The 13,359-nt window shown below is 38.1% G+C and overlaps 1 protein-coding gene across 1 annotated transcript; it reads right to left on the bottom strand.

The window, feature by feature from the left end:
• Positions 1–1,150: 1,150 nt before the first annotated feature.
• Positions 1,151–10,649, bottom strand: LOC132551527 (transcription initiation factor TFIID subunit 12-like). The gene is made up of 6 exons (XM_060215679.1): positions 10,601–10,649; positions 9,048–9,098; positions 7,609–7,905; positions 5,101–5,769; positions 3,619–3,697; positions 1,151–1,718 (listed from the first exon to the last, which is right to left on the bottom strand). The coding sequence occupies exons 1-6, from the start codon at positions 10,647–10,649 to the stop codon at positions 1,151–1,153; spliced, it is 1,713 nt and encodes a 570-aa protein (XP_060071662.1).
• Positions 10,650–13,359: the final 2,710 nt, after the last annotated feature.

Raw genomic sequence — 13,359 nt, forward strand, 5'->3', positions numbered from 1 at the left:
TACGGTATATTCAGTAACATCATGGCTAGATAATACAAAACAATGGAAGGATTAGGGGAAAATATAAAACAAAAAGATGTATGGAAAGCAAGAAAAGTTGTAATTCTGTTCAATTTTTAACTGTACAGCTGCTTTACCTTCTACGTAAACGGACGGAAGGATTAGACTTCTGGACAACGTTTACTGTGACTTATTAACATACATTTGTAATAACCGAGCGTGTTAATTAAAACTTTTCAAGATCATTTAAGCTGAACATGAGTTATTGTTTTTAAAACTCATATAGTATATATAAGTTTACAGATTCCAGAAAAATAATTCAGTATGTGTAAGAGTTATCTAGGAATCTGTATCGAAGATTAACTCTACATCGCAGTACATATGGGGTCACGTGGTGTGCATGGTTTTAATTTTAGTTATCCGCTAATCATACTATGATTTAGTATATATCGTATATATTGTATATATATATATATATATATATACAAATATCCTTATCAGAAAATATAGTGCATACAAAGTCTGCTCATGATATATGTGTGCTTTGAGACACAAAGCAACTTTCGTCACGCGATTTGTTGTCACGGACCGCTGCCCACGGCTTAAACATTTGTCTATTGATCGCTCATGATAAAACTTGTTTTTAGTGGGTTTTATTCATTATCCGGGAAATGTGTGATAACATATACAGCGACACAAGGAATACAGATGGATTTGTATTACTTGTATCACTGGTTATAATGGGTGAAAAACTCCATGCATATTTCAACTGGTGTCCAGAGGTGATCGGTTTGGAGAAATTGAACGTAACCCGCAAATCACACTCCAGTTATTTAAAGCACAGAACTCGGAACGTAACGACACTGATTATAATAATACACAACATTCTGAAACGGATCATGGAACGGTTATCAATGATATATAGCCTCAAAACAGACAAGGACAAAGAAAATATTGACAAATATGTAATTCGAACTATGGACAACAACATTCATACTTTCATGATAAGCAGTACAGCACGACAAGAATCATGGCAGCAATTGTAGAGAGTACATGTTAAAAACTGAGATCCAGATAATTAAGAATATTTTGTAACGACATAAGACCGCATTCCTCACGTGAAAACGACTGGTCATGATTGTCAGTCAGTTTATATTTTCAGATGTGTTACGTGCCGGGCCGGAGACGTTTTGTCCACAACTGCGTAGAGTGGTAATTGTTGGTCAGTGGGTGTAGTTTCATCTTGATCCGCTGTACTTTGGGAATTGCGAGGGCTATCAAATGAGCTGTCACTATAGTATGACGTGTTCTCGGTGCCTGTAAGGGGGTCATGTTCGATAACCACTGTTGTATCCTCGTCTGTAGTATTTTCTACTTTGCTCTCGTCCGTGTCGAGAACTTCCGGATCCTCCAAGATGGCGGTTGTGTCCTTTTCTACACGGTTTCCTCTGTCAGGAGGCGAAAGGCCCTCCGAGTAGAGTCTCTCCGCTGAAGCAAAACTTGTGATTCTTTCCGGGTCACTTTTAACAAGGATGGAATTCGGTCCAGTGGGAACGGACTCCGAATTGTCGTATAATACATTCTCTTTCATTCCGACGTTATTGTTCCCGTGATCGTGGCCAGTCCCTGCTTGAGCTGGGTGTTTTGCTCCGTGAAAGCCGCCGACGTAATAATCATTATTCCTTCGGGAAAGAGGTTCTTCTTTCGGTTTCTTACTTCTGGAAAAAAAGGAATGCATTTTACAATTTTAACAATAATAATGAATATTGCCACTTGCGCTCTCTGGATCAGGCAAACACAACAAAGTATGTACAATTGTCAATACCCGTGGTGATTAGGCTTGTTCATGAATGCCACACACAAGTGTTAAGACACTACTTGTTTGAAAACAGGAGTGCATGAAAAAGAAATTATCCGAAAATTTGAAAACATATAAAACGTACCTTATATTTTAAAATTATCTTGCTCGGACATTTAAAAGAAAATCATGTCGACTTTACTTTCGTCGATCGCGATCATAAATAAAGAAGAAACACACTGTCTTATTTCTACTTGAATACTTCTGCTGCATTAGGCATCAGGTGAGTGCAGCCTTTCAGTCAAACATATCAGGCATCAGGTGAGTGCTGACTTTCAGTCAAAGATGTCAGGCATCAGGTGAGTGCAGCCTTTCAGTCAAACATGTCAGGCATCAGGTGAGTGCAGCCTTTCAGTCAAACATGTCAGGCATCAGGTGAGTGCAGCCTTTCAGTCAAAAATGTCAGACATCAGGTGAGTGCTGGCTTTCAGTCAAACATGTCAGGCATCAGGTGAGTGCAGCCTTTCAGTCAAACATGTCAGGCATCAGGTGAGTGTAGCCTTTCAGTCAAACATGTCAGGCATCAGGTGAGTGCTGACTTTCAGTCAAACATGTCAGACATCAGGTGAGTGCTGACTTTCAGTCAAACATGTCAGGCATCAGGTGAGTGCTGACTTTCAGTCAAACATGTCAGGCATCAGGTGAGTGCTGACTTTCAGTCAAACATGTCAGGCATCAACACTTTGTCAAACATGAGGCATCAGGTGAGTGCTGATTGTCAGACATCAGGTGAGTGCTGATTTTCAGTCAAACAAGTCAGGCATCAGGTGAGACGTTTTAACTAACTCAGCATTTGATTACTGTATGTTTCTTTGGAATGTGAAAATGATGAATTCCGATTTATGTCCTATCAAAAATAAGGGGAAAATCCATTTTCATTTTTTAAATTTTGAACTTCAAACTAAAATCCATTGATGTGCTTAAGGTAATTTATCTTTTAAATGTTTGTTGAAATTCTGTGGTTATCTAGTGTGAACGTAATATTTCAGGCCGAGTCGCTTTGATGAAACATTTCTTTCTTTAATAAGTAGATGAATTCAGTTTATGATCTGTGCAGTGATATATTTGTGTGTGCTACAGAGCGTCATGTCAGTAACTATGCCGTTTAGAAAACATCACAATGTTTCTTATAACTTAATACACAATAGTTGCATGGCCTGATACACTACATAACTTTATAATTGACGAGATCAACTGTATCCTTCAACATAAACACATTTAGAGTCACGGACTAGCGACGCGATACACAATTCAAAGGTCAAAAATTAGGCTGAAAAATATTATGCGGAAGTGTTTTTGTCGTAAAAATGATCTCACGATTCTACTACCATGTAAAACGTGTAGCTGGACATGTTTGATACTCGTTATTATACCTGTTGGTGACATTGTTCTTGTTTGGGAACGTGACATTGCACTTTAACTGTAGATTCCTAGTAAATCTCTGTTGTTGATAAATTTCCCTCTCAACAATTTTGAGATCGTTATGTTGCAGATTCGAAGGTTTCTCCTACGATTCCCTCCCAACAATGAAGATACCAAACTCGACCTGCTGTCCACATTGTTGGACCGATCGTTTTCTTTATGCTCATTGTTACCCCGTTTGAATTTCACTCCAGACCAGCTTGCTTAGTGATAAGACGTGATTGTATAAAGACGTTTAAGTAAATGCACGCTATGATTGATGTCGTTTTCGTACGTCTTGTACACATTAGTACTTTTCGGGGATTGTAAAATTTTTATTTTTTGTGTATGGTTCTTACCTGTTACAGCAAGACAAGCACACAATCAGTAGAACGAACAACAGGAAAATCCCAGTCACTGTCGGAATGATAATTTTTACTGGAACAAAAACCAAACAACTTCGGATGTAAGATCTTCCAATCAATTCGTAAAATTTTATCGTAAATCACTTGTCAACACTGATGATTATGTTTTCCCCTACTTTATCTGTTCAATCACGTGACATCACATATACAATTGAATGTATTTCTCATTTGAATTGATGGTAGAACTTAATAAGGTTTTAAATCGCTTGGTTGGTTTAATACCTGACGCACATTGATAGACAAATCTCAACTGGTTAGAAGAGATTAATTGGATCTAATAGCTATTGAACTGGAACCACAGAATCCACAGATCGTACACAAAAAGGACGGACACTACAAACATATATAGACAGACACAGAATACACAGATCGTACACAAAAAGGACAGACGCTACAAACATATATAGACAGACACAGAATCCACAGATCGTACACAAAAAGGACAGACACTACAAACATATATAGACAGACACAGAATACACAGATCGTACACAAAAAGGACAGACACTACAAACATATATAGACAGACACAGAATACACAGATCGTACACAAAAAGGATAGACACTACAAACATATATAAGAGACAGACACAGAATCCACAGATCATACACAAAAAGGACGGACACTACACACACATATATATAGACAGACACAGAATCCACAGATCGTACACAAAAAGGACTGACATTACACACATATATATAGACAGACACAGAATACACAGATCGTACACAAAAAGTACGGACACTACACATATATATATAGACAGACACAGAATACACAGATCGTACACAAAAAGGACGGACACTACACACATATATATAGACAGACACAGAATCCACAGATCGTACACAAAAAGGACGGACACTACACACACATATATATAGACAGACACAGAATACATAGATCATACACAAAAAGAACGGACACTACACACATATATAGACAGACACAGAATCCACAGATCGTACACAAAAAGGACTGACATTACACACACATATATAGACAGACACATAATACACAGATCTTACACAAAAAGGACTGACACTACACGCACATATATAGACAGACACAGAATACACAGATCGTACACAAAAAGGACTGACATTACACACACATTAATAGACAGACACAGAACACACAGATCGTACACAAAAAGGACTGACACTACACGCACATATATAGACAGACACAGAATACACAGATCGTACACAAAAAGGACTGACATTACACACATATAGATCGTACACAAAAAAAGGACGGACACCACATCATATAGACAGACACAGAATATACAGATCGTACACAAAAAGGACTGACACTACACGCACATATATATAGACAGACACAGAATACACAGATCGTACACAATAAGAACAAGCTGAAGTTTCAGTTAAGTCACATGAAACACTCACAGTTGTGTTGGTTTTGCTCAAAATCATCATCACCATCATCACCATCATTAAACGCCGCCCCTGACCTGGAAGTTGACGATGATGGGATTGTTGGTGACTGTGTTGAAGTGGTTGAGGCGGGACGTATAGTGGAGGTGGTTGTGGTGCTGCTGCTGGTGGTGGTGGTGGTAGTAGTAGTGGTGGTGGTGGTAGGAACAGGTGTTGGTGAGGCTGTGGTAGGCAAAGGCTGAAGTGTACGCAGTGTTGCTTTCGCAGTTGTTGGTTTTGGAGTTGCTGTTGGGATTGAGTTTGGAGTTGTAGTTGTTGTGGTTGGTTTTGGAGTTGTGGTTGGTTTTGGAGTTGAAGTTGTTGTTGTGGTTGGTTTTGGAGTTGGTTTTGGAGTTGTGGTTGTTATAGTTGGTTTTGGAGTTGGTTTTGGAGTTGTGGTTGTTGTTGTAGTTGGTTTTGGAGTTGGTTTTGGAGTTGTGGTTGTGGTTGTAGTTGGTTTTAGAGTCGTAGTTGTTGTAATTGGTTTTGGAGTTGGTGTTGGAGTTGTGGTTGTTGTTATAGTTGGTTTTGGAGTTGTGGTTGTAGTTGGTTTTGGAGTTGTTGTTGTGGTTGTAGTTGGTTTTGGAGTTGTGGTTGTAGCTGCACTTGGACACGTGACAGAAATTGTCGATGACGTATCATCTGAAATATAAAACAAGGCATGATATATCATTCCTTAATTATGCTTATAACCTTTGATGTACCACAAGTCACAGCATGTTTTCAAACAATTAACTGTCACTGTGTGGTGGTATATACAGTCGATATGAATGCAATTTGGAAGACATCCTATCAATCTGTAACCCAGATTGCATTTATATCATCTGTATACTGCCATCTTACAATGCTTACATTGCATTCATATATAATTCGCTTAATCTGAGACAAGTTCAGCTTCAGCAGATACTAACGTCAGCCTAACACAGTTCCTCAGGTCAGCATTAACACTTGTATAAAACCACAAGATCATAAATATAACCTTATTTTTTGTATGAAAGTGTGTGCTTGTTTTGAATAAAAGTCATTCACTTCATATTAACATCGTCAATAAGAGACAACTATCACAAAGATATTTTGTTTGTGCCAACTTCCACTGTCAGATAGACGTCTACCAAACAATGTTGACAATCTTCGTATGTTAGGGTTTAATAAGAGTTTGACAGCAAATTGTGCATTTGACAATAAATATGTTCTGTCAGCATTCTATAGCTTTGTAAAGTGACATGAACATATTTTATTTTGTTTTATAAGGACCTCTGACTTAAGGCTGACAATGTTTTGGGTATACCAAGAAAAGCCGTATACAATATTTCTTTATTGGGGTACATATAACTGTAGAACAGACCGAATAACTGTTAAATTGTCAAATAAATAAACGGCACTTTGTCGAGTTTACATAGAAACACTCGTTATCCAGTGAGGTCAAACGGAGAGTCAGCTCCCCCTGGTTACCCAATGTGATGTCAGTGAAAGAAATATTTGAAACATGACTCCACTGCGATAATAGAAAACCTGCTTAGTTATTATAAAGCCACTGGACCATTGCATATAAAGAAAACCTAATGGATCGTGTCTTATTTCTAAATCTATATATATACTCAAATATATATCTCAATGTATATAGTGAAAATGTGATGAATTCTCCGTATATATATATGTATATGTATGTATGTATATATATTTAAATGTCGGGTGAAATAGGTACACGCGGATATCGCTTCGCACTATACCTGTAATTCATATGAAGTCAAATTAGTTAAGAGCAAGCTAACACGAAAATCATCCCCGGAAGTTCAGACTACTTTTTGTCGTCAATAGAAAAGATATCAACTTTTCATGTATTATAACTTAACTTAAAATTAGATAGTGTCATTACCAACATATCTTTTCGGAAGTTCAATTGAAATCGTTTTGACGGTAAAACTCAATTTTAAAAAAATGGTATCAAATTCAATGTCATACGGTATAACGGTATTGAAACAGATATCAAGTAAGATATCTTCCGTGTTTAAGAAAAGATTTCATTGTTTGATAAGTCACATAAAGAAGTTTCTATATTTCCATATTTATGTTTAAAATTCTTCTGGATAGAGCCAAATTTCCTGTCAATGCTTTCTTAATCTGACGAAAATGGGGAAAAAAGAGCAAATCATGTTTCTTAAAAATATTTGATTTTATCCTAAATATATAGAAAATTCCAATGTGACGTGCCTTTTGATGTCTATTTAAGGTGTTGTTATTCGAAGGCAACATCGATGTGGTTAGAGAATATGATATTAACAGGAGTTTCGAGAACGTAGTTTAAGAATTAGTCATTTTGAAGTGTAAACCACCGAGGAGTGGACCACTGCAGTAAGAAGACAAAAAATATTGATATTCACTACCTGTATAAACCACCAAGGAGTGGATAATAAAGTTGTAATACTTGTCTTATACAGAGTTAGAAAATCAAATAGAATGATAAACAGTATCTGGAATCACTCCCTGCCGGTCTATTCAGAGTAACTGTGATGACGTCACCGTTTGATACCGCCATCTTTTCGCCTACCGCATTGCAACGTCCCAAAAAACTTCCACCGGAAGCGACTTCCACCGAAACAGAAGAGCCACAAAATGGAGCAGGTTCAAGGTTTTCGAAATTCGCAATTGAAAGAAATACATTATCTGCTAGATAGTTCACTACAGCCGTGCATCCGCACGTGTTGCCGTTGTTTGTCTTATACATGTCAATGAGTACACTCCTGCCTGTGGCGGTGTCTCCGCTACACATCTGAGAAACTGAAGAAAATCAAATAGAATTAAAAGATAGTGTGTATTCGTCTCTGGACAAATATTTTAAAAGTTTATTTGAATGTACGTGCCCCCCACCACTTCAAAAATGCAAAAATCATGGAGAAAGGGACAATTTTTTTTACCTGAGAACTTACTACCTGTATAAACCACCGAGGACTGGACTAGATATAGATACGGTATACTACTTACTACCTGTATAAACCACCGAGGAGTGGACTAGATACGGTATACTTACTACCTGTATAAACCACCGAGGAGTGGACTAGATACGGTATACTTACTACCTGTATAAACCACCGAGGAGTGGACTAGATACGGTATACTTACTACCTGTATAAACCACCGAGGAGTGGACTAGATATAGATACGGTATACTTACTACCTGTATAAACCACCGAGGAGTGGACTAGATACGGTATACTTACTACCTGTATAAACCACCGAGGAGTGGACTGGATACGGTATACTTACTACCTGTATAAACCACCGAGGAGTGGACTAGATACGGTATACTTACTACCTGTATAAACCACCGAGGAGTTGACTAGATACGGTATACTTACTACCTGTATAAACCACCGAGAAGTGGACTAGATATAGATACGGTATACTTACTACCTGTATAAACCACCGAGGAGTGGACTAGATATAGATACGGTATACTTACTACCTGTATAAACCACCGAGGAGTGGACTAGATACGGTATACTTACTACCTGTATAAACCACCGAGGAGTGGACTAGATATAAACCACCGAGGAGTGGTTTACTATATTCGGTAGTGGTAGATACTTACTACCTGTATAAACCACCGAGGAGTGGACTAGACGGTATACTTACTAGATACGGTATACTTACTTACTACCTGTATAAACCACCGAGGAGTGGACTAGTATACTTACTACCTGTATAAACCATACGGTATACTTACTACCTGTATAAACCACCGAGGAGTGGACTAGATACGGTATACTTACTACCTGTATAAACCACCGAGGAGTGGACTAGATACGGTATACTTACTACCTGTATAAACCACCGAGGAGTGGACTAGATATAGATACGGTATACTTACTACCTGTTTAAACCACCGAGGAGTGGACTAGATATAGATATGGTATACTTACCAGGGTACCCGTATATACCACCGAGAAGTTGGCAGTCAGTGTTAGCTGTAACTGAAATACAAGTTACAGAAATCATTTATCATACAAATTAAACGCCTCTTGATATATTAGCTTTATATTGGGTATTAAAATCCGCACAAGTTATCCTTGGCTTGTAAAAATTAATGTTTCGGAGAAAAAATTGTGTACTATTTTTTGCGCGTATCAATTTTCAGAAATCCTGTCAGATTTCACTGTGTTAGCCAATCGGATCGTTTTACATATTTATACTATGTGTGCTATACATGTATAGTGTAATAAAGGTCTTAAAGATTAATTGATGTTTTTAGAATTTACGAAATTCAACATTTTGTAGAAGAAACTAGTTTAACCGTGTTAAAAATTAACTACATATTAACTGTAGATAAAGAGGTATTCGTCATATACCACGTGATAAACCTTTTACGTGTAGATAAACAGTTATAACCTTGTTAAATAAATTAACTATTATAGATAAAGAGGTATTCGTCATATACCACGTGATAAATCATGTACCTGTAGATAAACAGTTATAACCTTGTCAACTAAATTAACTACATATTAACTGTAGATAAAGAGGCATTCGTCATATACCACGTGATAAACCATGTACGTCTAGATAAACAGTTATAACCGTGTTAAATAAATTAACTATTGTAGATAAAGAGGTATTCGTCATATACCACGTAATAAGCATTGTACCTATAGATAAACAGTTATAACCGTGTTAGATAAATTAACTACATATTAACTGTATTCTGGTATACTTTAACTGGTATTTGCTGTATATACATGTACCTATGTATAACCCAGATCACTATGTTCAGGTCTGACGCCGTGTGTTATCAAGGTTATTTCCGTTGTAACATAATATCATTTACATTCCAAAATACATAGGCTTCATATTAAAGCTATGTCATGTTAGTATAAATCATATAAGTTAGAAGTCATATCTGCTATAATTTATCTAAAGCATGTATGTTTTGAGCAGCCGATTAACTGGTTTGGAGTGTCTGACTATCATACCATGACGATCACGAAAAAATAAAAATTAGTCGTCATTACGATATTTAAAGCGAGGCTGGAATGTGACTCGACAAATATCTGACAGGTGTGGCTTAGTTTTGTTTCTTATTGTATTATTCTCAAAATCACCAGAACAAGAAGTAAAGCAGAGGAAATAAAACCGCCCCTGTCACACGAGTGTTTACAGGAACTAATTAAGTATTACACCGGCCACTGTGATCACACAGTCATCAAAGCGTTATACATATATGTAGTATACTAATATCATAATAGCAAAACAATTTCATTTCAAATAAAAATCTACTTTTAATACAAAATTTTAATCATATTAAATAAAAAAAAAAAAAAACATTGCGTCAAAATCTTTCTAAAACTAAAAACACGACGTCAGATAAATATATATAGCAAAACCAGGCCCATGTTAGCAGCGAAATTGGTAGATAATAGTGCACACTAGAACATCACTAGAGCATTAAGAAGTGTTTGTTGTATAACCTCAAAGATCTTACCTTGCAAGAGCGTTAGAGAGAGAATAAGAAGTTGGTGCAGTGACGCCATGTTAAAGTACCACTCGCCGACCTAACTGAGGGTGCTCATCCGCACCCTGTCTCAATGATCTATAAATAGCACAGGGTAAGTTACACTTCACATAAACTCGTTTTGACGTAGGTATTAGACATTAACTTGTAAATAAAAATGGAAGTGTTGATCATGGAAGGAGATGTATACACTTGTAGACCCTACACTGAGTACGGATTTGTTTCGATTTGGAGTGTACCATGGACAAGGTAAATACGACCGGGTGGTCTGGAGTTCGAACCCATGATCTCCGGCTAGTGACGATAGTAGCAACAGCCATGCTATACATTGCAGTCCACTGTTCAGAGACAGAAATCCTTGTAAATCTGAAAAAAAGTACAAAAACATACGTAACGTAATCAGGGGTGTAGTTTAAAATGTACTCTTGAACGTTTTCATTGTATAGCCTTAAATTACTTCATATTATACAATTGAAGGTCAAGAAAGTATGGGTATTGTGGTTAGTTCCAATTCCCAGTTACCCAGTTATTTGAAGTGCACACCTTCGACTAAACGTGATCGCTTCGATATGGTTAGCGCCGATCTGTGACGTCACAAGTTCAGCGCTGTCAAAACAGCTCTATAGAAATATACGAGGAAGCTTCCAACTGGCATTGTAACTACTTATGTGATATTTACCACTGACACACTTCTGTAGGTTATATCTGAAGTGCTACATACACAAATAGAACTGACTTTTGAGTAGACAAATGATATTAGGTATGCGGATATCTAATCATACGGGCGGATGCCGGGCCCGGATCAGTTTATACGCAGTTTCCAAGTCCAGTAACAACCTTTTCCTACAATATTCAGCATCTGTACCAATATGTCCCCATCCAAGAGGGATCTCATTCAACACTGTACTTCTTCGTTTTTCGCAGCTTGGAATCCTTCATCGCCCATTCTCTACAGGATAGAAGTTTCTTTCGTTTTAGTTAACAGGAGCCATGTCGATCGTCCTGTGATGACGTTTATCCTAGCCTTCATCACGTGTCTACATAATTTATCTGGTCCAGAGAAAATTCTGGCATTTATCAGGGTCGTAATAAACGTCTCTCAAGTATTTGTCCCGCGTAGACCCCCTTCTTCATTAACAGTCAAAATCAATATGAGTCTTGTTGCTTGATACTCAGAAATATATTCGTCCTCCTCGTCATCTGACTCGTCCTCTGATTCTTCGTCTTCCAGCATCTCGTCTAAGATATGGCGGCTCTTTTTGAGCGCCATTTTGATCGCTCTGTGATCCTGGTAACCTTCATGTGTTAATTCTGCCATGTCTTTCGTGGATGGATCCGTTTTTAAGCTGGAGAGTGTAATGAAGAATCGCTCCGCAGTTTTCAATGAACTGACCCATATCTTTTACTTTCATTTTCTCGTTTGCTTCACCATCAGACGTACCTTCATTCACGTATTTCTCGTGTTTTTGTTTCCAATCTGATTCGTTAGCAGAGCTGGGTTTTATTCATCATGAAATCAAATGCCTCGTGCCCTTCACTATCTGTTTCACGTGACTCCAAACTCTCGTGAGACTGATAAAATTTGTCACTTGTAACTGAGATCTGGGTATCTTTGTCGAGGGCTAAGATCCTGTAACATAATCCCAACCGAGGCATTAGCCGATCCTATTTTATCTACAACATCAGGAATATTAACGACATCAAAAATTTTAACAACGACATAACCTACGTTTTTTGTTGAAATGCACGGGTGTAGGTGCCACCAACGACTCCACGCGGATGAATTCACCGATGCGTAAAAAAATCCGCGAAAACGCACTTAAGGGAACTAGACAAATCAGGCGTGAAGAAAAATCTAGGATAGAGTATTACGTGGGATACCCCTGTCTATGATGAGAAAAAAAAAACATTTCTTGGCCGCAGGTTCATTTTCATTCTCCGAATTTCTTTGAGGAGAATCGTTTTCGGGACACTAGCTTTTCACGTGACCATGTAAGTCATGGATGTCTTGGGACACGATACCACAAGCGTCACAGGCCGACATTTCTTCTGTTTCTTGTGGAGTACCTTCGGTATAGTGATGTTCAGGTGTTTCTTGTTGCTGATAACACGGCCGGCCGCTAGGAGCGCTACTACCGAAATGGAGTACCTCCGGTATAGTGATGTTCAGGTGTTTCTTGTTGCTGATAACACGGTCGGCCGCTAGGAGCGCTGCTTCCGAAATGGAGTACCTCCGGTATAGTGATGTTCAGGTGTTTCTTGTTGCTGATAACACGGTCGGCCGCTAGGAGCGCTGCTACCGAAATGGAGTACCTCCGGTATAGTGATGTTCAGGTGTTTCTTGTTGCTGATAACACGGTCGGCCGCTAGGAGCGCTGCTACCGAAATGGAGTACCTCCGGTATAGTGATGTTCAGGTGTTTCTTGTTGCTGATAACACGGTCGGCCGCTAGGAGCGCTGCTACCGAAATGATCTTAAATAACAATAAGTAGTTTTATTGAAACGTCGCATTAGATGAAGGACATGGTCGGGATACATCTGTCGTGCCAAGGTCATGACCTTTTGTTTATCCACTGGGTGGTGGAACATCACTAATTAATGACAGTTTCTTCGTTGTGTGGGACCTTTGTTGTAATAGAGGTTTTGATTAATGGCAGACACTGACAAACTTCTGTGATGGCTGGTTTCGGTAACTAGCATTGTTGCATTGTTGTTTTAGATAATATTTA

This window comes from Ylistrum balloti, unplaced genomic scaffold (genome assembly GCF_031769215.1).
Source record: "Ylistrum balloti isolate Yb309-2 unplaced genomic scaffold, AGI_CSIRO_Ybal_v1 Utg370204, whole genome shotgun sequence".
NCBI classification, from domain to species: Eukaryota; Metazoa; Mollusca; class Bivalvia; order Pectinida; family Pectinidae; genus Ylistrum; species Ylistrum balloti.